Source organism: Fusarium vanettenii (genome assembly GCF_000151355.1).
Source record: "Fusarium vanettenii 77-13-4 chromosome 8 genomic scaffold NECHAsca_10_chr8_2_0, whole genome shotgun sequence".
Lineage (NCBI taxonomy): Eukaryota > Fungi > Ascomycota > Sordariomycetes > Hypocreales > Nectriaceae > Fusarium > Fusarium vanettenii.
The window spans coordinates 482,991-504,816 of NW_003315874.1; the positions used below are offsets into that span (position 1 = coordinate 482,991).

The following is a 21,826-nucleotide window of genomic DNA, read 5'->3' on the forward strand; positions in this document are numbered from 1 at the left end:
GATGTTGGAAGGGATGGAGGAGCGGTTGAGAAAACGGTAATTCAAAGGATGTCTCCGGAGAATACTTGGCCAGCAAGCAATATTCAAACAATAGCACTGGTGGGGAGGAAAACCCAACAAAGACGAAGACGAAAGTTTCGAAGAATACGGCCGAACCTGCGAGCGATGACAAAAAGAAACACAATCTGTTGATTCAAGGCGCCAAGAGGAAGGTCTATATGCATTCTTGGGCAGCCTGGTGCGCGGTGGGATATCCCGTTCTCGGCGTCAACCGACGTTGCGACGATTCTCAAACGCGCTCAATGAAACAAGGCCGGTACAGCAAGACCGTCTCGGCCTCGAGAAGTTTCGAGGCCAGCCCACTACCACGGCCCATGACTGCTTCACGATGCCTTCAGGAGGGAACCCCAAGTTACAGGTGCCATCCCTGACGACACAGGATCTGCGGCGGTTTGGCGTTGGTAAGAGTGGTTGTCAGGGTGCTCTTGGCAGGGTCATGTAAGCCGAGAATCCACCCATGTCGAAGCTTGGCATTCCCCCCAGTCTGGGCAGTGTCTCAGCAACCCCAGCAGCTCGGTTGTGCTTTGATGAGGCTATCTTTGGGACCTGATGATGAATTGGGGAACTGGCGAAAGCTTATCTATCCAGTCACAGAAGTCTGTGTACGGATTGGTAAGGACGGATCGTCATTTGACAGGAAACCACATCTACGACGCCTCGAAACTCGCTACTCCGTACCGGGTATGGATAGAGATGGACGCCGTTATCCCAAGGCCCTCCCCACAGCGTTGGGACCCAGTATCGGGGATATCCGACACAGTTGCAACAAGGGCTCCAGATTGAGTTTCAACGTGGTCTGGTTTGCGGAAGTTTTACCCCGTGTTCTTGCGGCTCTGGAGCTCCATGTCTTGGATTTGCTAAAGTGTCTCTTTCACGAGGGCATCAGACCCTAATCCTGCGACGGGGACACACTCGGTGTGCCGGACACCGAAAGTTGTTGAGGCGGGGCAACGGAGCTTGGAAATTGGCCGGTGTTGTGTCGTCGGGACAGGTTGCGGAATACCTGCAGATAATCTTGCAGAGGCTGCTGCACGAGGGGGCGGCAAGGGCTTGATGACATCCCAAGGGTCCAACGCTACCTTAGGCGAGAGGCGCCTTTGCGAGGTAATGTTGTGCTTGTCATGGATACTGCAAAGGGGCTCATTGAAGTTCAATTTGGTCCATTGGGACTCAATTGATTGAAAGAGCCACGTATCCTCGAATGCGACATCAAGGGTGACCGCCAAGAATGGGTCTGCAGTTCTGTCGCGCATGAGCTGAGCGGAGATGGAGCCCGGGCAGCTCGCAAAGCTAGGCAGCCGCGATTCCTCGTCTCGTTTTAGCCTATAAAGAAGAAAACAATGAGGCTGATTTTAAATCCCCGTGGCTGGGTCCCGTCTGGTTATCGTGAGGCGCATATCAAAAGGGGGAGAGACCGAGGCTGGTGGGGGCTGGGATCGACGATGAACGTAAGAATTGACTGGCTGGAGTGAAATCTGTACCTGCGTATTGAGGCTGGATCGATTGGTTGTGGGTGGTGATGGATGCAGACGTGCAGCTGAAGGAAGCAAGTAAGCAAGTAATTGATGCGCGTGGTGGATAGAAGCATGAACAGGAGCTCAATGAATGATCAATTGACATGAATTGAAGCTCAGAATTCATTATCTCGACGACGGAATCATGATCTGCCCACCATTGAACCACCCCGTAGTAGCCCTGGAGCAGCCTGCAGCGGCATGCCCCTATAATTGGGCGTTGTAGAGGACACCTTAATGCTCACTACCGACGCTAATCTTGGAAACCTAGGGGGGTTCGTGGCCTTTCCCAACCAATGGGCGCCCCGAGAAGCTGCCGAGGACCCTGTTTTTTTCACCGCCCCTCTCTCAATTGGCAGTGACAGTGCAATTGCTCCAGGGTCAAAGCTCCCTCCCCTTCCCCCACGAAATATCCCATCCCATCCCGTCCCCTCAAAAAAAAAGAGCCGACTCTCCCTCCTACCATTTCTTCCTCTTTTCAACATCTACGAGGTTCTGGTAAAGTCATTGGGTTCTGTCGACACCATGGCAAAGCCCGCCAACGTTACAGGCGTAGACTTTGAGTTTGTCAAAACTCCCGTCTACCCCAAGCCCGACTTTGATAAGCTCGAGGATTGCGGTGTTCCCACTACCAGGGTGAGTTTTTGCGCCGCTGCATGATGTTTGCTGTCCTTTTGGGAGAGTTGACGAGCTACTCCGAGCTTGGTTCGGGGTCAATTGGACCCTCACACTCACGATATCAACGCCAATGGCCTTGTTCAACACAATTCTAACACCTTTCTTCAGTTCCCCGCCATCAAGAATGCTCCTCTTCCCGCCGACGGCTCTGGCGCCGACACCTTCAACAACTATGTCCTGATCTCCATCCTCACCCTTGTGCCTTGGTACATGAGCTGGAAGGTTGGTGGTGGCTTCAAGACCACCATCTTCTTCGCTCTCATCGTTGATCTTCCCCTCCTCGGCGCCTGGTGGTTGGTCATCTCCTCCATCAGCCCTCGCAAGACTGAAAAGGTCCGCCTGCCTGGTCGCCCTGTCGAGTTCTACCTCGACTTCAAGAAGGAATCGGACCGCCTCAAGTACCGCGGCCACAACAAGATCCCCATGGAGACCTTCCACGAGATGTACTTTGACGGCGAGGTCGACTTCAAGGGCGACTGCCTCGAGGTCATGGAGTACCGCCATGACTGGGCCAGCTTCCGCTTCACCATTGGCCTCATCAAGTTCTTCCTCTTTGGCATGATCCCCGAGGTCATCATGCACACTCGTTCTCAGGGTATGTATTTGCGCTCATGGCTGTTACCAACGGCGACTAACCTGGCATAGACGAGGAGCAGGTCCGTGACCACTACGACCGTGGTGATGACTTTTACGGTTGGTTCCTTGGCCCTCGCATGATCTACACTTCTGGTATCATTTCCAACATCAACCGCGAGGAGACTCTTGAGGAGCTCCAGGACAACAAGCTCACCGTCGTCTGCGAGAAGATCGGTCTGGAAGAGGGCGACAGCATGCTCGACATTGGCTGCGGCTGGGGTACCCTTGCCCGCTTTGCCAGTGAGCAGTATGGTGCTCGCGTCACCGGTGTTACTCTTGGCCGCAACCAGACCGCTTGGGGCAACAGCGCCATGCGCAAGGTTGGCATTCCTGAGGAGCAGAGCAAGATTCTTTGCATGGATTACCGTGACATTCCCGTTCCCGAGGGTGGCTACAAGAAGATTACCTCGCTCGAGATGTCCGAGCACGTTGGTATCCGTCACTTCTCCAGCTTCCTTACTCAGGTCTACAACATGCTTGACGACGATGGTGTCTTTTTCCTCCAGTACGCTGGTCTCCGCAAGGCTTGGCAGTACGAGGATTTCACCTGGGGTCTGTTCATGAACAAGTACATTTTCCCTGGTGCTGATGCTTCCACTCCTCTGGGCTGGGTTGTCGACAAGCTTGAGGGTACTGGCTTTGAGATTAAGCACATTGACACCATTGGTGTCCACTACTCTGCTACTCTCTGGAGGTGGTACCGCAACTGGATGAGCAACAAGGACAAGGTTGAGGCCAAGTACGGCAAGCGATGGTTCCGCGTAAGTTGATTCCTGCTGGTGTTGCAAGACAATGAGATGCTAATTGACGTACAGATCTGGGAATACTTCCTTGCCTACTCCACCATCATCTCTCGCCAGGGCAGTGCCACTTGCTTCCAGATCACTCTGGTCAAGAACATCAACTCGACACACCGAATTGAGGGTGTTCCCACCCAGTTCGCTCTGTCGGATGCTCTTAACAGCTGCCGGGCCGATATCGAGGCCTGGGCCGCCAAGAACAACGTCAAGACTCCTGCTGAGTATCTGTAAAGGTGCAGCCTAGAGATTGACGCGAACCCCTCGCGAGCTGCTGAGAATGCAGCAAGGCATCCAACTAAGATGCCCAACGAGAACCAGGGATCGAATTGTCACTTGGTTGATGACGGAAATTGGGAATTAGATCTATCCATATAAATGTCCCAGATTGCGCCCCCTTGGCCGATTGACTCGGTCAGGGCTGGTCCAGATGTGATTGGGAAGTTTCATGTTTCTTTACGACGATAGACGTGATGACGGCAGCGTTGAGGGAGGATATGAGACAGCAGAGCTGATAGAGTGCCACGGCACAATGATGAATTGAAAAGTTTTGACGGTGCTTGTTGAGTCAAGTGTAGGGTGAAGTCGATATGAAGTTTGAAGCTGGAGCTATCATGGCTATCATGACACCTCGCTCAGCCTCTCCAATACCTCGAACTGTGGCGTCATGCTTCACCTTGAAAAAACTTGTTATCAACTTGACGTGAATTATTGTAACCTCATTGTGCGATCTCGACTCGACAGCTCAGGATTGTCAGTTGAGTTGAAACTCGGCTATCAGCGGCAGTAACCTTTTCGGGTGAAACGAAACATTCAGCTCAACTCTCACTCGGCATACGAAATCGATCATCAACCAACCACCAGACATCAACCCATCTAGCAACAGCAATACAGAGCTGAGGGCATACAAACAATACCCAGCCAACATGAGGATCCCACTAAGAAGCGTCTCTGCCGTCAGCAGCCGCCTCGGACGCAGGACATACAGCTCACCACCAAAAACCCTCCCCTCAGCGGTAGAAGCCATCAAAGCGCATCCTCCCAAGATAATACCAGACTACCTCACCCCGATGCCCTCACACCTCCTCACAACAACCCTCACAGACCTCATATCCCCTCAAGCCCCAACCACATCCTCTCCCAAGATATCTTCCCCGCCTATCCCTCTTCTACAGGGCCATCACCTCGTCTACTTCCCCATCCAACTTCCCCCATCAAAACTCATCCCCGACGGCGCGGATCCAGATCATTCGCCTGGACCGCCGTTTACGAGACGTGTTTGGGCGGGTGGAGAGGTTATTTATGGGAAGGGGTGGAGGGAGATGGCGCTTGATGGGAGAGATGTTGTGTGTAGGGAAAAAGTGGAGGATGTTGGCTTGAGGGGGAGGGAGGGTGAGGAGAAAGTGTTTGTGGATGTTTGGAGGAGATATGGGGTTGGGCATGATCAAGTTGAGGAGAGGAAGGAGTGGGAGATTGAGGAGAGGAGGACGTTGGTGTTTATGAGAGAAGAGGAGAACTCGACATCATCGCCACCTCGTCTCATCAAGTGTGAGTTCCCATACCAACGATGCGAGTTAAACAGTGCTAAGGTATCTAGATCCCCATCCTCCATCTCACTCTATATCCCTAACTCCCACGGCAACTCACCTATTTCACTTCTCAGCCCTCTCCTTCAACGCCCACTCGATCCACATTGACCCCGTCTACGCAAAAGAAGTCGACGGCCACAGAGCCCTTCTTGTTCATGGACCTCTTACCCTCGCGTTGATGCTCCGCGTGCTAAACGACCACATTGGCCCAGCCTTGTCAGTAAACAAGTTTTCCTACAGAAACTACGCACCTCTCTATGTCGATGAACAAATGACGATTCATCTCCGTAAAGTCTCACGAGAGGATGCCGTAGAGGAACGTTGGGATGTATGGATTGAAGGACCTGAGGGAGGCATGGCAGTCAAGGGTACTGCCCATGTTGCCCCGGTAAATACAGACACATCATGATAGAGAGGATATTTCAAACATGTAAAGAACTCGATTTGTATTCTAGAAAAAATGCCGACAGGCTACAATTGACCAGTCCAACACTGGCATGACCCAAGGTAGACAGAACGCCCCTTTGTCACCCCTTCTATTATCCAGCATCCATCCATCAATTTTCCTTTTTCACATAGTATCACACAAGATACACTGCCACTAAATCGTGACAAGATGTACGCCATTAGCTATTGTACAGAGTAAAAAAACACATCTACTCGGCCCATCCAAACACCTCACTTAAAGCAAGCGTGTTGCTGCGCAGACCTGTCAACGTGACCACAATAGCCACGAGATCAAGCACTAAGAGCGTCACGCCCGCAAAGATGAATCGAGGGTTGAACACGCGGTAGAGCATCAGGTGACGGCGCAACCAACCGGCCCAGCTCATGGTAGCGAGGGCTTCAACGGCAAAGTAAGCGATAAACACACCCAGTCCGCGAGTCGCCGTCTCCAGCACTCCCCTCTGCTTAGGTCCAACCTTCCAAAGAGCGAGGAGAGGCACCGACGCCACAGCCAGGATCTGGGCGCCAAAGGTGTTGAGAGCAAGGACAATGGGTGTCCAGGGGTAACGAACAGTAAAGAGCGGGATAAAGGCACTGTCCCACTGGATGCTGGAAAGAACCGCCTGGTGACCTGTCTTGAAGAAGTAAAAGTTTCCAAGGACGGCGAGCATGACGGGTCCGATCGGGTTCGTCTTGAGCTCGTTGAGGTCCAGCAACTCAGCCAAGGTGAGGATCTGCCAGAACATGAGAGCAAGTGCTCCACCACCCATAGGCTTGGTGAGGAGGAAGCAGCCCAAGAGAAAGTTGAGAGGGAGCAGCAGATAGCGGGCGCCGATAGCGTTGCCATATCCGAGAATGCTCACAAGAGGTCGGCCATTGGCTCCAGCGGACGACAGGATAGACACGCAAGGAGGCGCCCAGACAAAAGCGGTGCTTCCAGCAACAAAGGCCAGGGCGAGCACCATTTGAGCCACATAGACTCCAATCGTCTTGGGGGTTCCCTCAGGGAGTCTTCCATCAAGCCAGCCTCCGTTGTCTGCGGCGTCGAGAACCCAGTGGGCAGCAGCAAGAAAAAGACCTCCGCGGAAGACATAGCCGATCCAGGTGGGTGCGAGACCTTCGTAGGATCTGCTTGAGACGAGGAACGACTTGATGATGGCCGGAAGAACAATGAATACAACAAAAGGAATGATGAGTTGCCACGTCGCAGAAGTCGATGAAGTTGACGAGGCATAGTAGGTCGAAGTACAGTACGGCATCTGCTCCTCACGACAGAGCTTGGAGTATGAAGCAAGACGACCAAGAACAATGAAAGCGACTGAGTGGTAGACCGCCAGGGTCTTGTCGCGACGAGACTCGATTCGGAGTCCAGCAACAGCGCTGGCTACACCGAACGTAGTGATGAAAAAGAGGAGGATGGAATCTTCCCAGATGGTGTAAGAGTTGGACGCAAATCCAATCGACTGACTGACAGTAAAGACGACAGCCATCCAGCCCCAGAAGGACGTTGGAAGAACGTTTAGAATAGTCTTGCCGACTTCATGGAGAGACGATGCGACGCCAGCCATGAACAACACTGCCACGAGAGCAGCAAGGCCATCCATTGGCTGCTGACGATACAAGCCGACTCCGGTGAGAACAGAAACAGTAAAGAGAATCTTGGGATCCCAAAGGCCCTTGAGAATGTTCCTGTGAAAGACCTCGGCTTCGTCCTTCTCGTTCTCCTTAAAGGCCAGAAGCTCTAGCTTCTTCTCGGCGTAATCAAGCTCAGCATCGTTCAGGACAACATAGTCGTCCGCCTCATCTCGAGACGAGTACATGAGAAGTAGGATAACACCGACGCCAAAGACAACAATGCCCATGATCATGCGAGGGACATCGAAGCGAGCCCAGAGATCCTTGCAGACCGTCAGAGTTCCCTCCTGGAATTTGGAGAAGGCGGTGTAGATGTCGCGGTCATTCTTGACAATTTCGAGAGCAGAAGACCAGAGAGCCGCGGGTGATCCAGCCTCGTTGCTCTGCGAAATACCCTGAGCCTTGTGGTAAGATTCTTGGTATCTTTCAATACCAGCCGAGGCGACACGCGACACGGCGGCAAGGTTGCGCCAGTCGTTACCCTTGACACCAGCAAAAGCCTCCTCGATGGGACCTCCGAGGTTGTTGTAGGGAATAGGGATTCCCAGAAGCAGAGCAAGAGTCGGCACGAGATCAATCTGGTTCACTGGTCGGATCTTGGCATTGGCTGGAGGTGTGGCGTACTCGGGTGAAGTTCTACCGAAGAAGGGCTTCTTCGAGTACATCCACAGCGCAGCCTCAACTTCGTCATCACTCTCACCACCATGATCACCCTTGCTGTCCATGCCGTGATCTCCCATAACAACGAGGAGAGTCTTGTCGTCCAGGGTCTCAACAACCTTGCGGACAAACTCGTCCATCTGTCGAAGCTTGGCACCCATGGCGGGATGATCAGGTCCGTATCGATGACCGGCATGATCAACACCCAAGCAGTGCCCAATAAGCAGATCCCAATCACCCTTGCGCTTCGAGTCCAACAAAGGGAAAATGTTGTCAATGACACCATTATCAACAGTGTGAAGGTCCCAAACGTTGAAGCTGTCGTAGGCCTTGCTGATGTTGGGCTCAAAGTACCCAGGGAAGAGAGACCACCACGTATCGTCACCAAGATGAGCAATCTTCTTGCCAGCATCCCTCAGCTGCATCAACAAGTTATCCTCCTCGATGGCCGTTCCCGCAAAGTTGCTACCCGCGTCAAGAAAGGTCGGCAGGGTTCCGGTGGTGAGACCCTTGAGCCTCTGCAGCGTAGTCGTGGGAGGATCGGCGATGAAGGGACGAAGAAAGGCATTCTGAGGCGACTTGGATGCTGTCTCATAGAGATAGGGGAAGCCATTGTGGAAGTGGTGGGCCTGCTCCGGATCCTCGGGAACCGTAAAGTCGTAGCGAAGCGCGTCGACCAGAATGACAACAGCTCGATCAAAAGACTTGGGATGCCAGCAGCCGCGGTCGACGTTTAAGTAGCCCTTGGTGTTTTCAATTGGAGGCAACGTGCAGTTGGACTTTTCCTCTAGCACCATCCGGGTGAGGAGGAAGCCGCTGGTGAAGAGCCAGATGCCAAGGGCGTGAACGGCGAGCACCCAGACCCAAAAGGCTACAGCCCATCGCCAACGCTTCTCGTACGTCTTGGATCGCCTCTTATCTAGAGCTGCGCGTCGTCGCTCGAGAGCCTCGACATTCTCGTCGGCGGGAGGAAGACCCTGGGTGGCAGCAGCTGCGCGCTGTGCTTCGCGGGCACGTTCAGCCTTGGCCCATTGTTCGGCGATCTTTTGGTGTTCGGACTGGGGTTGTTGCTTGGCCTTGGCCTTTGGTTTGGGGCTCTTCGGAGGCATCTTGGGAGTCTCTTTCTTGGGAATCAGGGTCGCAATGGCAATCGAATCGAAACCGTCGTAGGGGCCATTGGGTTGCCCACGCGGCGAAGTTGGAGGTTAAGAGAAGACGGTGTTGTTGGGTTGGACGTGGCCTGTGAGGGACATGCAAGTGATAAATGCCCTGAGAGACTTTTGTGGTGGAGCTCCCGTCGTTTCAGTGGAGTCTCTAGCCTCGGTCTCCAGGGGAGCTCCAAACAGGGACTCAATGATGTCAGTCTATTACTGCGCACCTCGATGGCCTCTTGGCAGTTGAAGTACATGTTACTGTAACAATTATTGTTGTAGGAGAGAAAATAGGATTTCATTATCATCAGTCTGTACATGAATACGTATTGCTCTAGTACAAAATCACAATCCCAACCAACAGCTGTCCTTCTCAAGCCAAATTGCCCTCTCACTCTTTGAGACGTCAGAGTATGGTCGTTCGTTCATATCTATCTGCAAACACAAAAACATGAAAGTCGACGTGGCATGATTCCATCCCTGAAATTCCACCCAAAACGCCTTTCAAATGCTTGGAACCTGTCCCACCATGCATTACCTTTTTCAAACTTGTCGTCCCCTGAATTTCGAGATTGAGCTGCAAAGCATCATTCTCTAGTCATACATATCAGCATTGGTCTGAGGGATGTCACCAGCTCCGCTGGCTCGTCTCCTTTCTTGTCGTCGTCTTTGACGTCGATTGTCCGCTGTGGATCCAGCCTCAGTTGGTGGCCCAGGAGGAGGTTGGGTTGGTCCAGACGCTATAGGAGGCGATGGAGATAGACCACTCCATGTACCGTGGCTCTCTGGACCTCCCATACTTCCCAGACTCGAGACTGTCTGGCCTCCAAACGGCGTCATTCCGGATGGTCCAGCTTGCGCCGGCTGTCCAGAGTAGTAGGCCGAGTCCTTGGGTCGTCGTTGCTTAGCAAAGGACGGGTTAGGGGGAGATAGAGTAGGCTCTTCCGCTCTTTGCTCAGCTCCCGTCTCGCCCCGCCGTTGACTCGAGTCTCGTCTGTATCGTCGCCGCCCATGAGTTGGAGATTCCAATCCGGAGATGCTACTCTCAGAGTCCCTGCGGCCGCGAGCACGGATCGCCTCTTCCTCTGTGAGTCGTCGAAGAGTCACGTTCCTTTCCTTGTCGTCGTGAACCTTGAGCTTGACACTGAGACTGGCTGGTGACGCATACCGCTCATGAGGGTCTCCGTCGCCGCCTGTCAATCTGATCGTGCTTCGTTCACCCTGTCTGCTCTGGCGAGATCGATGGGGTCGAGAACCTGGAGATATCCCTGAACCAGTAGTTTCAGTAGGTACCAGCGCAGGTGCAAGAATACCCTGAGGATCCGGTGGCATCGATGGCATGGAGGCATGCTCGACGTCTTGTCTCGAGCGAGATGCTCCTTGACCGCTGGTGGCTGGTTCAGGGGGTAACGTGCTCATTTCCGTAGGGGGGATGTAGTTGCCACGAGGAGGCCGGGGTTCAATGGTCGACTCGGACATCTCGGTTGAAAGCACCGTCTCTGCGGCAGGATAGCCCGTCTGTCGCCGTTGTTGAACAGGTCGGCGAGATGCTCTCCTCGTGGGAGAGGGGTGTCCATCTCCAGTAAACCTAGACAGCGAGGTACCGGATCTCAAGTCCTCTTCGTCCCTCACGCGCTCTTCCTCCTTTGCGTTCCTCCTGTCTGCCATCTTCTTGGCAAACCAGCCCATACCGAATCCACCAAATAGTCCCTTAGCAAATCCACCACTTGGTTTCTCAGGTTGCGGCCGACGAGACGGGCTCACATATGATGAATAATCCGATTCTTCGAAGACGCTACGCCGAGAAGCCGGTGGTCGACGCGCTGCTCGTGGTGTTACTGACGGCGGGGGAGAGCTCATCATGGATTCAGTTCCGTCAGCCGCGCTCCTAAGCTGAGACATGACGGGCGGTGGACGACGGTTTCCAGAGGGTGGGATAAGTGAAGTTTTGGTGATGTCTGGTTCTCTCCTGTGTTCCGGTGTGACTGTGCTGGTGTAGTCGGTCCTGCTAAGATCGGTTCTCGTAAACTCAGTCCTTGTGTAATCCGTCATCGTAGGAGCGCTCCGGCTTGAACGATGTCGCCGTGGTGTTTCGGTTGATACAGCCGTATACTCGGAATAGTCTTCGTCTCGGGCTCGATCCTTTTTGGCAAAGAGTTTTCCAAGACCCAAGATGGCCAAGAACTTTGCGAATCCACCACCTCCCTCTGCCTTCCTGGTTGGAGCCTCCGAGTACTTTTCCCCTGTCATGCCGGTAAGATAGCTAGCCGAGCCATTCCGAGATGGGAGGACTTCAGGTCCGCGGCTTCGGTCGAGAGATGGAGATCGGCTGCGAATTCGACTCCGGTCGTCTCCGTCCTTGTTCTTGTTTCGTCCTCGAGCCAGAGCCGCAAGTCCTGCTCCTGCAGCGAGAGGGCCCAACCATTTAGCCTTGCTAGTGTGACCAGTTTGACCAGTATGATCAGTCCTATAGTCGGAGAAATACTCAGACTCGGTGATTCGTGTACGTGTATCCTCAGAGGGAGGCACCTCGGATCTCGCCCCACTCATGTAATACTCTCGTCGATCTGCTGACCTCCAGCTCAGAATAAAGTAAAAGATGAGCAGGAAGAACATCCAGACAGCGTAGAGAATGAAACAGTATAGAGGTGAGCCGTATAGGGTGAGACCCAGTGGGACCTGGACAATACCCAAAAGGGCAATCGTCCTGCCGAACCATTGGTGGAGCATGATGCGGAGCGATCGGGACTTGGTGATCCTGAGTACCAGACGACCTCCAAAAAGTTGGATGAGGAAGAGGGTAAATATGGCGACACCGATTCCATGGTGAGGGTTCGTAAGGCTTCTCTCGGGTCCAACAGCAAAATATCCGAGAACGAATACGGCTATCAACATCAATCCGGCAAAGATGTTGACCTGGGCATGATATTTGACGGCCCAGCCCGGACGGTTGGCGTAGAATCTTGCCGTCATGACGGAGAAGGGGATGAGGAAGAGGAATATTATCACGGCCATGATGGCGTGGGCTAGAACGAGGCTGTGGTATTGTTTAACCGTGGAAAATCTGTTTCCCATGCCTATGACGAGCTGTTAGTCTTGCCACCAGTAGAGGCAATGAAGGACCAAATACCATTGTATCGCATGGTTTCGTAATTGAGGCCCTGAAGATTGGGCAGTAGAAAGGTATTCTTGTCAAAGTCCCATGTTCCATCCCCTACAACCATGGTCTCCGAATCATAACTCACTGCACCAGGTGCAGAGAGTTCATCTGTTGCCGGCGCCATGATGGCGACGACGAGATGGAACGAAGTGTTTCAGTCAGGACGGGTATAGTGTCTCGATGGCAGACAAGGAAATAGTCGATTTGGTGAAGCGGAGGTGGTCTCAAGATAGGAATGCTGTGGCTGTCGTCAACGATATCGTAGGGCCGTTTTGTAGGTTGGAAAGCGGTGACGAGTGTCTTAGGCCAAAGAGCCTGGCGAACACATGTTGGTCGAGGGTGATGTAGTCGTCGTCGTCCAAGATAAGGGGAGTTTATTGATTATCGCAATCAATTTTAGGGAGTAAGTTTTGTGCGAGGAAAAGGAAGCTTGAAAAAGCCAAGCACACGTCACGGCGTAAACTAAGAGCGAAGACCTCGGAGGCAGCTCTTCAAGTTCTGACCCGACTCGGTTGCTGGGACTCGTTGGTGGGGAAACGACAGCGCATGTGGCTGCCGAGCTGCTATCTTTGTTTTGTGGGGCGAATCCTGGAGTTGTGGCTGGGGAGTTCGTATTCTTTTGTTGGGATGGAGTTGTGGCTGGGAGAAGGTTCACGTGATGAAGCACGTGCACCCTTGTTACCCATCATGATTCATGATGGACAACCTTGTCATGATGTCAAGTTGCACAAATCATCAGCACAATTAACTGCCTATAATTTTGCTGGCACGTGCATAATCTTTTCGAACCCTCTGCCAAGATGGAAATACTTGTCGGTAATCCATAGAATTGGCGGCCGACCCTTGCGCCACTCCATTGTTTCAGCCGTAGTCCGAATCATCCGTTTCCATCCTCCTGCCTGAAGCGGCCACGCTCTCATGATGTTCAGACGATGCTAGCGCTTAGAAGTTAACTTACCTCTGACAATAAAAACACTAGGGCCTTGGTTTATTCCAGGATCTGGAAACATTCTTCGTCCCAATGCAACCCGGTTGGTGATCGGTCGATCCTCGATCAGCGTCTTCAGCCCCTTTCCATCAACAGATCTCTCCGCAGTAGCACCTGACTTTATGCGTTTCTCACATTTACATAGAACGTTTCATCATCTTTAATTAAGGCAACTGTACAATGAAACGTTTACCTGCAGCTCTATGAGCCCCCTGAGAGCGGCCCCACCGTTGATCGAAACATCAGAACCAGGGTTGTGGGATGAGATGCATCTTTGCAATGCTCCAGGGCTGAAGATTCCCTGTACAGATCAATCGGTCCGCAAAGACTCAGCTTCAAGGTCAGGGTTGTATCCTTTGCCTTCAAACGTTGTACTGCATGTGAATCCTTCTCGGGGGCATGAACTAGCAGTCCCTTCATGTTATTAGATCCGGTTCTACCCACCAAGATGGTGGCTTATAAATTCGGCCTTTCCGTTCATCTTGTATCTATTCATTGACTTTCAAATCAACCATCTTTCTTTCTCTACTCTCTCTGATTATCCCTGTGACTGACTTTCGAGTGCTGGTCACTTGGTTCATTCGAAATGTTGACTTCTTCCTTTTTGACTGCCCTCGCGGCTTTGGCTTCGTCCGCCCACGCCTGGCTCCCTACCGATGACTCTCATGCCGGCCTTAACAAGCGTGACGTCGCCCTTTTCACGTACCCTCTGCACCCAGACTCAAACAAGAGATGGCTTCCCAGCAGCAACAAGATTCGAGGAGTTAATCTTGGTTCGCTCTTTGTCTACGAGCCCTGGATCGACAGTCAAGAGTGGGCCAACACTGGATGCGAGGGGGAGAAGTCCGAGTTTGACTGTGTCATGAACAAGGGCCAAGAAAGTGCAGATAATGCTTTTCAGGAGCACTGGAAGCGCTTCATTACCCAGGAGGACCTTGATGAGATGGCCAGCTACGGCTTGAACACAATCCGAGTTCCTCTGGGATATTGGCTGAAGGAGGATCTTGTGGATGCCTCGGAGCACTTCCCCAAGGTATGACTATCAGAAAGTCAGCCAGAATGTCACTAACATCATCGAGGGAGGGCTGGACTACCTGACTCAGCTCTGCGGATGGGCCAGTGACCGAGGCTTCTACATTATCCTTGAGTAGGTAATATGTCCAAGATGATCAACCCTTCTAACATCAAGTAGTCTTCACGGTGCCCCCGGTGCTCAGGAGCCCAACCAGCCCTTCACCGGCCAATACGCTCCCGCAGTCGGATTTTATAACGACTACAATTATGGCCGCGCCGTTGAGTGGCTCGAGTGGGTCACCGATATCATCCATACCAAGAACGAGTATCGCAACGTCGGCATGTTGGAGATCGTGAACGAGCCTCTGAACTGGGACAAGGCGGTTGACTCTCTGCGAAACACCTACTATCCCAATGCCTACAAGGTGACCAAAGTCCCCCTTTTCTATCTTCAAATGCTCATATTGTCAGGCCATCCGCAAGGTCGAAGACAACCTCAAGGTCGCCACCAACGACCGCCTCCACATCCAGATGATGGGCTCCCTCTGGGGTAGCGGCAACCCCACCGAGTTCCTCGACGACAAATCCTTCACGGCATTTGACGATCACCGCTACCTCAAGTGGGACACGAGCGTCGAAGTCTCACAGAGCGCCTACATCCAAAAGTCGTGCCAGGACGATCGCAACACCGACGGACCTACCATCGTTGGCGAGTGGAGCATCGCCGTGCCTGATAATGTTGAACAGACGGATGCTTGGAAGCCTCAGAGTCAAAAGGACTTTTATAGCAAGTGGTTTGCTGCTCAGGTTCATGCTTATGAGCAGCATACTCTTGGTTGGGTGTTTTGGACTTGGAAGACCAACCTTGGTGATGACTACCGTTGGTCTTACAGAGGTACGTGGGTTTAACTATTGACAGGGATCTGATACTAATGATTTACAGATGCTGCGAGGGCCGGTGTTATCCCCAAGGACCTCAACTCTCTCCCAAGCGTCTGCTAGACGACTGCCCTAGGGCTGAGCTAGCTTTGAGTCGACAACAGCTCCTGTGGAGCATGTACATTATTTCTTTCGCTGTCTGTCGTTCATGGATTTGCCTCGCTTATCGTTCCCTGTACATAAAGCATCTTACTTTGAATTATAGAATCAGCACATTGGAACTTGAGGCCGTATGGAGCTGGCTTACAGCTGCTATAACACCAAGAGAGAGCACAAGCAAGACTAAGCAACAACATGCACTTATTACTCGATATTATAATTCTAACTCACAGGCAGTCATAGTTTCCTATCCAAGATGCCTCCACATTAATTACCTCCTCAAGATCAGAACAAGCCAAGCCGCCAAACGATATCCAGCAATGATGGAAATCATGATTCCGACATCCCGTCCCATATGCCCTGTCGAATATCCATATTGATCCAGCACAGCCTGTCCATCAATCTTGCATTGATCCGCCAAAGGCGAGTCATACATGCAGCGACATCCATCACCACAACCATACACGCGCTCCGAGAATTCGTTGACCATCATGCCCTCAAAGACGTACTTCTGGTAATCCCAGTAGTGAAACACGTACTTGTAAAACACGTTGAGAACAGTGGGAGGAACCATAAATCCACCGACAGACATCCACAGGCCGTTCGCAAAGGCCACGAGTGCTAGCGAAATAACGAAGCTGGGGAACAGCGACGTCATGAACACGACGAGCGACTCAGCCGCCAAAAGGTCAAGGAACAGCCACATAACCCACGTAAAGAAGGCAGTCGCCGTAGGCTGAAAGTTGGAAAGCCAGTAAGAGATGACGGAGAAGAGTATCGAGATGAGGAACAGGTACGGGATGCCGATGAAGAAGTTGGACAGGATCAGCTCTGTCGCTCCGTATAGACCGTTGTGGTGCTCCTTGACGTACTGCAGCCTGTCTTCGAGGAACGCTGGGACGTATGCGACGGCCATGAAGCTCATGAATGCGGATCCGAAGAAGAGGGCGTTGATGAAAGGTTGGATTGACTCTTGGTCTGCGTCGAGACGCACCCACACGGTACCCATCATGATGGCAAGACCAAGATACATTGCAATGCGGATACCATACGCCACCACGTCGCGATAGCTCTTGACAAAGCTCCGGTGAAGGAGCGTGAGCGTCAGACTAGGCATGCTAGGCCTCTTCTCAACTGCTTCGATGCTCAAGTTGCCCCCAACCGACTCGGCGGTCGTGATGGCGCTGCTCAACTCACTTGCTTGTCGAGATGACTGCCAGGCTGCATGAAGCTTGTCCAGCTTACGCGCCGCCTCTTCCCTATCCTGGGCAAAGTCAATGTTAACCAACTCGAGCAGATGCTCAGCCGGGTTAACATATTGCGGCAGCGCAGCGCCAGCCTCTGCATAGTAAGTCGCAACATCTGCCACAGGACCAAAGTAATGCGTCTTGCCTCCAGATAAAAGCAACAACTTGTCAAACAAGTTGAACGTCGACGTAGAAGGTTGATGGATGGAGCACACGACGACTAGGTTGTTTCGTTTGGCGACGGCGCGTAGGTACCGGACGACCTCGCAGCTAGCAGCTGAGTCGAGGCCGCTGGTAGGCTCGTCGAGGAAGAGCAGCTTTGGGCTTGTGATGAGTTGGCTAGCAACACCAACACGGCGTTTCTGACCGCCAGAGATACCCTTGCGAATGGGTGTGCCGATGAGTGTGTTGGCTTGGCCAACGAGACCGAAGGATTCGAGGAGGCTGTCGATGCGCATGAGGCGTTCGCGCTTAGGGAGAGAGCTGTCGACCATGTTAGAAGTGTACTCATGATATCAGTCATGGATCAACATACCTGGTGCTGGCAAGTCGTGAAGAAAACTCGAGCGTCTCGCGCACGGTCAAAGATCCGATAAGAGCATCCTCCTGCTCAACAAAGCACGACACTTCTCTAAAAGCCGCTCGCGATAGGCGACTCCCATTGACGAGAACTTCAGCCTCGACATCGCTCGCGTTTGTCGGTCGACGAGCTAGGACGTTGAGAAGTGTCGTCTTGCCACAGCCTGAAGGGCCCATGAGGGCGCAGATCTCGCCTAAATTCGTAAACAAAGTCAGATACAGTCGTCAGCGACGGGCGGACTCAAGGTCAACTCACCTGCTTCAACGACACCCTCGACATTATCGACAATAGCCTTTGGCTCCTTCGTCTCGCGATCCTTCACCGTAACCGTAACACCTCGCCACGTAAGGTTCTTGACAGTCGTGTTAAGCAAATGCTTCTCAGCAACGGGACGCTCTTCAAGATCCATGTTGGGCTCGAGGTTATCCATGAGATAATACTGATCAACCCTCATGGAGAAGAAGAAAAAAAAAGAGCGGGGGGAGAGAGGCAAGATATATAAAGGGTAGATCGATCTGCCTGGGCAACACAAATTATGTCAAATTTGGGAACGAGAAGGGCGGCGTAAGTGAGACAGCTAGCTCGCAGCCAGGTGGCACCCACACAATCTTGGAGATTTGATATCGGATCTCGGGGTGGTGTAGAACTTGGCTCAAACCTTGTTGATTTTCACCATTGATAGCTGTAACCAAGTCTATATATTGTCATCCAAGGCCTCCTTTCACTGCCTCTCCTTCTTTTATCGAACGACATTCCAGTTGCTCTAAAAATTTTCCAGACTCAAGCAAAAACCCCAGCTGAAGCATCCCAAAATCTGACATGCGTAACACAGACCCATGCCTGCATCTCCTAGCTACCGAAGCTAGGCAATCAACTCTACAGCGTGTAAGCGCGTCCACCCCGGACCAAAGATACCAGAAAGGAAGTGCCCCGGCGCCTCTCGTCCATTCCTGTGGTACGGCACGAGGCCCGGTATCCGCCCCCGAGACCCTCAGCCCCGACTGTGGAGCCCGGTGTCCCGTTCCCGCTTCGGGGACCTGTGACTCCCTTGATTCGCCCGTTTATTTTCACTTGGTCGGCGACTAGGGGACTTTCCAGGTTGTAGGGCTGAGGCGCAAGGTCGCCGACGGCCCGATACGGAGTGAGCGGCCACTCTCGTCGGTCTCGGCCGATGGCAGCGTCACAGCCACTCCTACCGGTATAGTGGTACGGATACTCTTGTCTGGTTATAGCAGGTGCCGATAATCCGTATTGTATCATTCGTCTAATTGAAGCTTTCCATCACTCCGCAACAAATGGGGCTATTATGCTTGATCCATCTTGATGCAAGGTACCAAGAGGGATCCATCCATACAGGACACACTCTGTCCACCAGAATAGCCAAGACTCACCCTCAGATCAAACGATTCTTGTAGTTTCATATGAATTTAATATCAAGAGTTGAGTGAAGTACAGTAAATAGTCGTAACTTGTGGATATCTGCATGGCCCTTAACGCCCTTTCAAACTCTCCAGAGTCTACTCCCAATCAATCCCAGGAACACTTCCTTTTGTCTAATATCCATCCCATAAATCCATGCCAAGCAAATGTCACATTAAACCAATCAATGCATTTCCATCTCAAAACCGTCATGTTGAGCCCGTAATCAACCTATCATGCCTGACAATGCTGGCATGCTCTGCATGTTTTCAATCTCGTTGATGATAGAATCGTCGGCCGCAATGCTATTCAAAACCTCCTCTTGAGAAAGACCGAGCCAGTACTGGGGTGTCATCTGCTGCTGCTTCTTGGCCCTGTAAATCTCCTGCGCAACACCTTTGACCTGGCGTCCGGCGCGGTCGGCGTTGCCCCAAACTAGAGACATCTTGGAAAGGGCCCCGATGTTGAGGCGAATCTGCTGGCGAAGGTTGTCGTCGTCGTGAGGAACAAAGAAGAGAGCCCACTTGCTCAGATGCACAATGGAAGAAAGCGTAATCACGCAGGTAAAGAAATGCGTGTGAGAAAGCAGCGAAACGCGTTGGGTGATCAACTTGCTGATCTCGCCCGCCGACTGGATCGTGTGTTTGGTGTGGGCGTTGAAGGCATCGCCAGAGGGAACAGGGGCGTGAGGCGCGCAAGAGTTGACCGGGCGAGTCGAAGAAGAGTCTAACTGTGAGTGTGGCTGATGAAGAAGAATCGATGTGGCATGCATCATCATATGAGCTTGAAACATCATTTCGTCTAGACGGCCGTCTTTGCCGAGGGAATCCTGTTTCGATGCTGGGAGATGCAGGCGCCAGTTGGTAAGGAGCGTTTCGATGCGAGCAAGATTCTCGTCGTCGGGCCCGTAGATGGGAGGAACTCTCATAAATTTCCCCAGATTTCGAGCACATTGAATACGGTAGGCAAAGGATGAAAACTCGCGATCCTCGCCCGAAAAATCGATATCGTCCATGTCTTCAAGATACATGGGCTGCGGTATGTCCTTGACACGGCGCATTAGCATGTGAGGCAATCAGAGAGAACGAGGTCGTCATACTCCTGAAAGATACTGGTATTCCTCGCATGGCAACGCGACATCACAGGGTTCATCAAAGAGGAGGAAATTGGTGCTGCGATGAACGCCGGCAATCATTCCGTCCACCACATAGAGATCCCACCACGTCCGTCGCCAACTCTCTTCAAGCACCGCCATTCCGCGGCCATGAAGGGTAGCAAACGGGCGGGTGTTGAGCCCAATTCGAACAGCCAGGCGCTCAGCATCGGCCAAAATCTCCCGTGCCTTGTCTTGGTGGCCTTGTCCATCAAGACCAATCAGGAGAAGCAGCAGGGCTTGCACCAAGAATCCGTCCTTAGAACGATTAGAATCGTACGCAAGACGGCGGGCTTCTTGGAAGAAACTGGCACGATGTGGACACGCCTCGATGTAAAGCGAGCCGATCCAGCGCATGGCAGCCAATAGTGGCTCAAGGGTGGTCTCTTTAGCGATGCGAAGGAGATACTCCTTGGGCAACACAAAAGGGTGGGCGGCATGAAAGTGGTGGTAAAATGAGTCGAGGCAACGCTCAGCTGGTGTTGGTATAGGGACCTGTGCAGGAACAACACCCTGGTGGTGGCTCAAAGCCAGCTCTGATGCCTCGATCGCAGCTCCATCTGTCATGCCATAAGGACGAAAGAGTGAGATGTCGCTGTTGCCATTGCCATTGGAAGTCAGGGCGGGATCAAGGAGAGAAGTAGAAAAAGGAGACGCCGCAAGGTCATCGGTTAGAGCAGGGTTCAAGCAAGTGATGGATCTCATCGAGACTGAAGTCGCGGGCGCAAGGGACATTGGGCCCTCTGTGCTGCTGGTAGATTCTCTTGCGGGAGACGAAGCATGTCGCTTGTTAGGATTGCGCGCAGTACCGCGACGCGGGCCTTTGTAACCGCGTCGCGAGGCGACGTAGATGCATTCTGAATTGGAGCTGGTGCAGCGAGAACAGGGGTTCTGGCCGTCGCATTTAAGATGCTTACCACGCTGTTGGAATTGTTAGCAACTTGAACAATGAATCAGGCTGGCGCGTTATGCGTCAAGGGCAACATACACAAGCAAGACAAGCTGCTGGGACAGAGGGAATGTTGGCGCGAGACTCTGTCCCAGCAGAAGGCGACGCCGATGGGGATGCCATGCGATCGAGGCCGAGGATCTGTGAGTTGGGAGAGGCGGAATTGGATGGTGGGTCTTCGGGGCTGGAGAAGCCATCGTCTTTGCCGCCATTGGAAGGCGCTGGCTGTAGCGAGGTTGCGGCGTCCATTACGGGAGGATACCAGATGTAGGGGGTATTCGGTAGGCCGGCGTAAAACGTGTAGGGCGAGGCTGATGACGAGGGAGGATATGTATATGATGGAGTTGAAGAATAAGAAGTGAAAATGATCCGAGAGGAAGTACCCGGACCGCTTGCATAAGGGAACGACTTCATGAGGAAGGCGCGCCACCGGCCGGGCTGTCGGGAGTCGGTTCGGGATTGTTTGGTGTCGAGGCCGATTGAGCGGGCGCGCAAACACGGGGTACAAGTGTCTGGGCTGGGGAAAGCTTGGGACAACTTGTATATCTGATAGGGGGCGTTCGGGGTTTGAGTTGATCGGTAGGTAGTTGATCAGATAAGGGTTTTTGAGCTGATGATGTGTAAGCCTCTTGCTTAGATATTCGAAGGCAATGGAATCGGTTACATACAGAATGTGTTCTTTTTAGGTGCGGTCTAATCGTGTACTTGGCCGTTGAAGCAATCGTGTATGTATAGAGTCTCGTGGTTTCAAACGGCGATTGACTGAGTGTGGCTAGAGCTGCAACCACCTGGAAGTATCTATCTGTAGTTGCCCAAAATGATGGTGATATCTGAAGGAATGGATGAATGCTTCAAGCACCATGGAAACATATGGGATATCTCGGCATCTAATATCTCTCCTGGAACTCCCCCCAAACCCATTTTAACCCTAAGCCCAACTACCACCGATTGGAGCTATCGTCAACCCTGGCCCAACCACATGCACCCCTGGATCCTCACACTCAACTAGACTGTGAGATTGGATTGCCAAACCCCATGGCGCACGCAATTCGAGGCGTCAGGGTCTCTCGGCCATTAGACGGACGTTTTCCCATCTGGGAGTGGAGGCTGG

At 52.5% G+C, this 21,826-nt stretch overlaps 7 protein-coding genes across 7 annotated transcripts; 3 read left to right on the forward strand and 4 right to left on the reverse strand.

Annotated features, from left to right (window-relative positions):
- Positions 1 to 2,099: 2,099 nt before the first annotated feature.
- NECHADRAFT_47156 (uncharacterized protein) lies at positions 2,100 to 3,919 on the forward strand (the record flags this gene model as incomplete). Its single annotated transcript, XM_003048685.1, has 4 exons — positions 2,100 to 2,210; positions 2,361 to 2,847; positions 2,898 to 3,649; positions 3,704 to 3,919. 4 exons carry the CDS (start codon positions 2,100 to 2,102, stop codon positions 3,917 to 3,919), a joined length of 1,566 nt encoding a protein of 521 aa, XP_003048731.1.
- A 631-nt stretch (positions 3,920 to 4,550) lies between these two features.
- NECHADRAFT_62758 (uncharacterized protein) lies at positions 4,551 to 5,780 on the forward strand. Its single transcript, XM_003048686.1, has 2 exons — positions 4,551 to 5,233; positions 5,283 to 5,780. Exons 1-2 carry the CDS (start codon positions 4,612 to 4,614, stop codon positions 5,681 to 5,683), a joined length of 1,023 nt encoding a protein of 340 aa, XP_003048732.1. The 5' UTR covers positions 4,551 to 4,611; the 3' UTR covers positions 5,684 to 5,780.
- A 150-nt stretch (positions 5,781 to 5,930) lies between these two features.
- NECHADRAFT_71025 (uncharacterized protein) lies at positions 5,931 to 9,125 on the reverse strand (the record flags this gene model as incomplete). The annotated part of the gene is made up of 1 exon (XM_003048872.1): positions 5,931 to 9,125. One exon carries the CDS (start codon positions 9,123 to 9,125, stop codon positions 5,931 to 5,933), a length of 3,195 nt encoding a protein of 1,064 aa, XP_003048918.1.
- A 636-nt stretch (positions 9,126 to 9,761) lies between these two features.
- NECHADRAFT_47257 (uncharacterized protein) lies at positions 9,762 to 12,451 on the reverse strand (the record flags this gene model as incomplete). Its single annotated transcript, XM_003048873.1, has 2 exons — positions 9,762 to 12,244; positions 12,298 to 12,451. The coding sequence occupies 2 exons, from the start codon at positions 12,449 to 12,451 to the stop codon at positions 9,762 to 9,764; spliced, it is 2,637 nt and encodes an 878-aa protein (XP_003048919.1).
- Positions 12,452 to 13,901: 1,450 nt separating this feature from the next.
- On the forward strand, positions 13,902 to 15,331 carry NECHADRAFT_47058 (uncharacterized protein; the record flags this gene model as incomplete). Its single annotated transcript, XM_003048687.1, has 5 exons — positions 13,902 to 14,348; positions 14,395 to 14,462; positions 14,508 to 14,754; positions 14,801 to 15,224; positions 15,273 to 15,331. 5 exons carry the CDS (start codon positions 13,902 to 13,904, stop codon positions 15,329 to 15,331), a joined length of 1,245 nt encoding a protein of 414 aa, XP_003048733.1.
- Positions 15,332 to 15,638: 307 nt separating this feature from the next.
- Positions 15,639 to 17,603, reverse strand: NECHADRAFT_95486 (uncharacterized protein; the record flags this gene model as incomplete). Its single annotated transcript, XM_003048874.1, has 3 exons — positions 15,639 to 17,097; positions 17,150 to 17,387; positions 17,450 to 17,603. The coding sequence occupies 3 exons, from the start codon at positions 17,601 to 17,603 to the stop codon at positions 15,639 to 15,641; spliced, it is 1,851 nt and encodes a 616-aa protein (XP_003048920.1).
- A 1,236-nt stretch (positions 17,604 to 18,839) lies between these two features.
- Positions 18,840 to 20,838, reverse strand: NECHADRAFT_46703 (uncharacterized protein; the record flags this gene model as incomplete). Its single annotated transcript, XM_003048875.1, has 4 exons — positions 18,840 to 19,658; positions 19,713 to 20,527; positions 20,576 to 20,687; positions 20,755 to 20,838. 4 exons carry the CDS (start codon positions 20,836 to 20,838, stop codon positions 18,840 to 18,842), a joined length of 1,830 nt encoding a protein of 609 aa, XP_003048921.1.
- Positions 20,839 to 21,826: the final 988 nt, after the last annotated feature.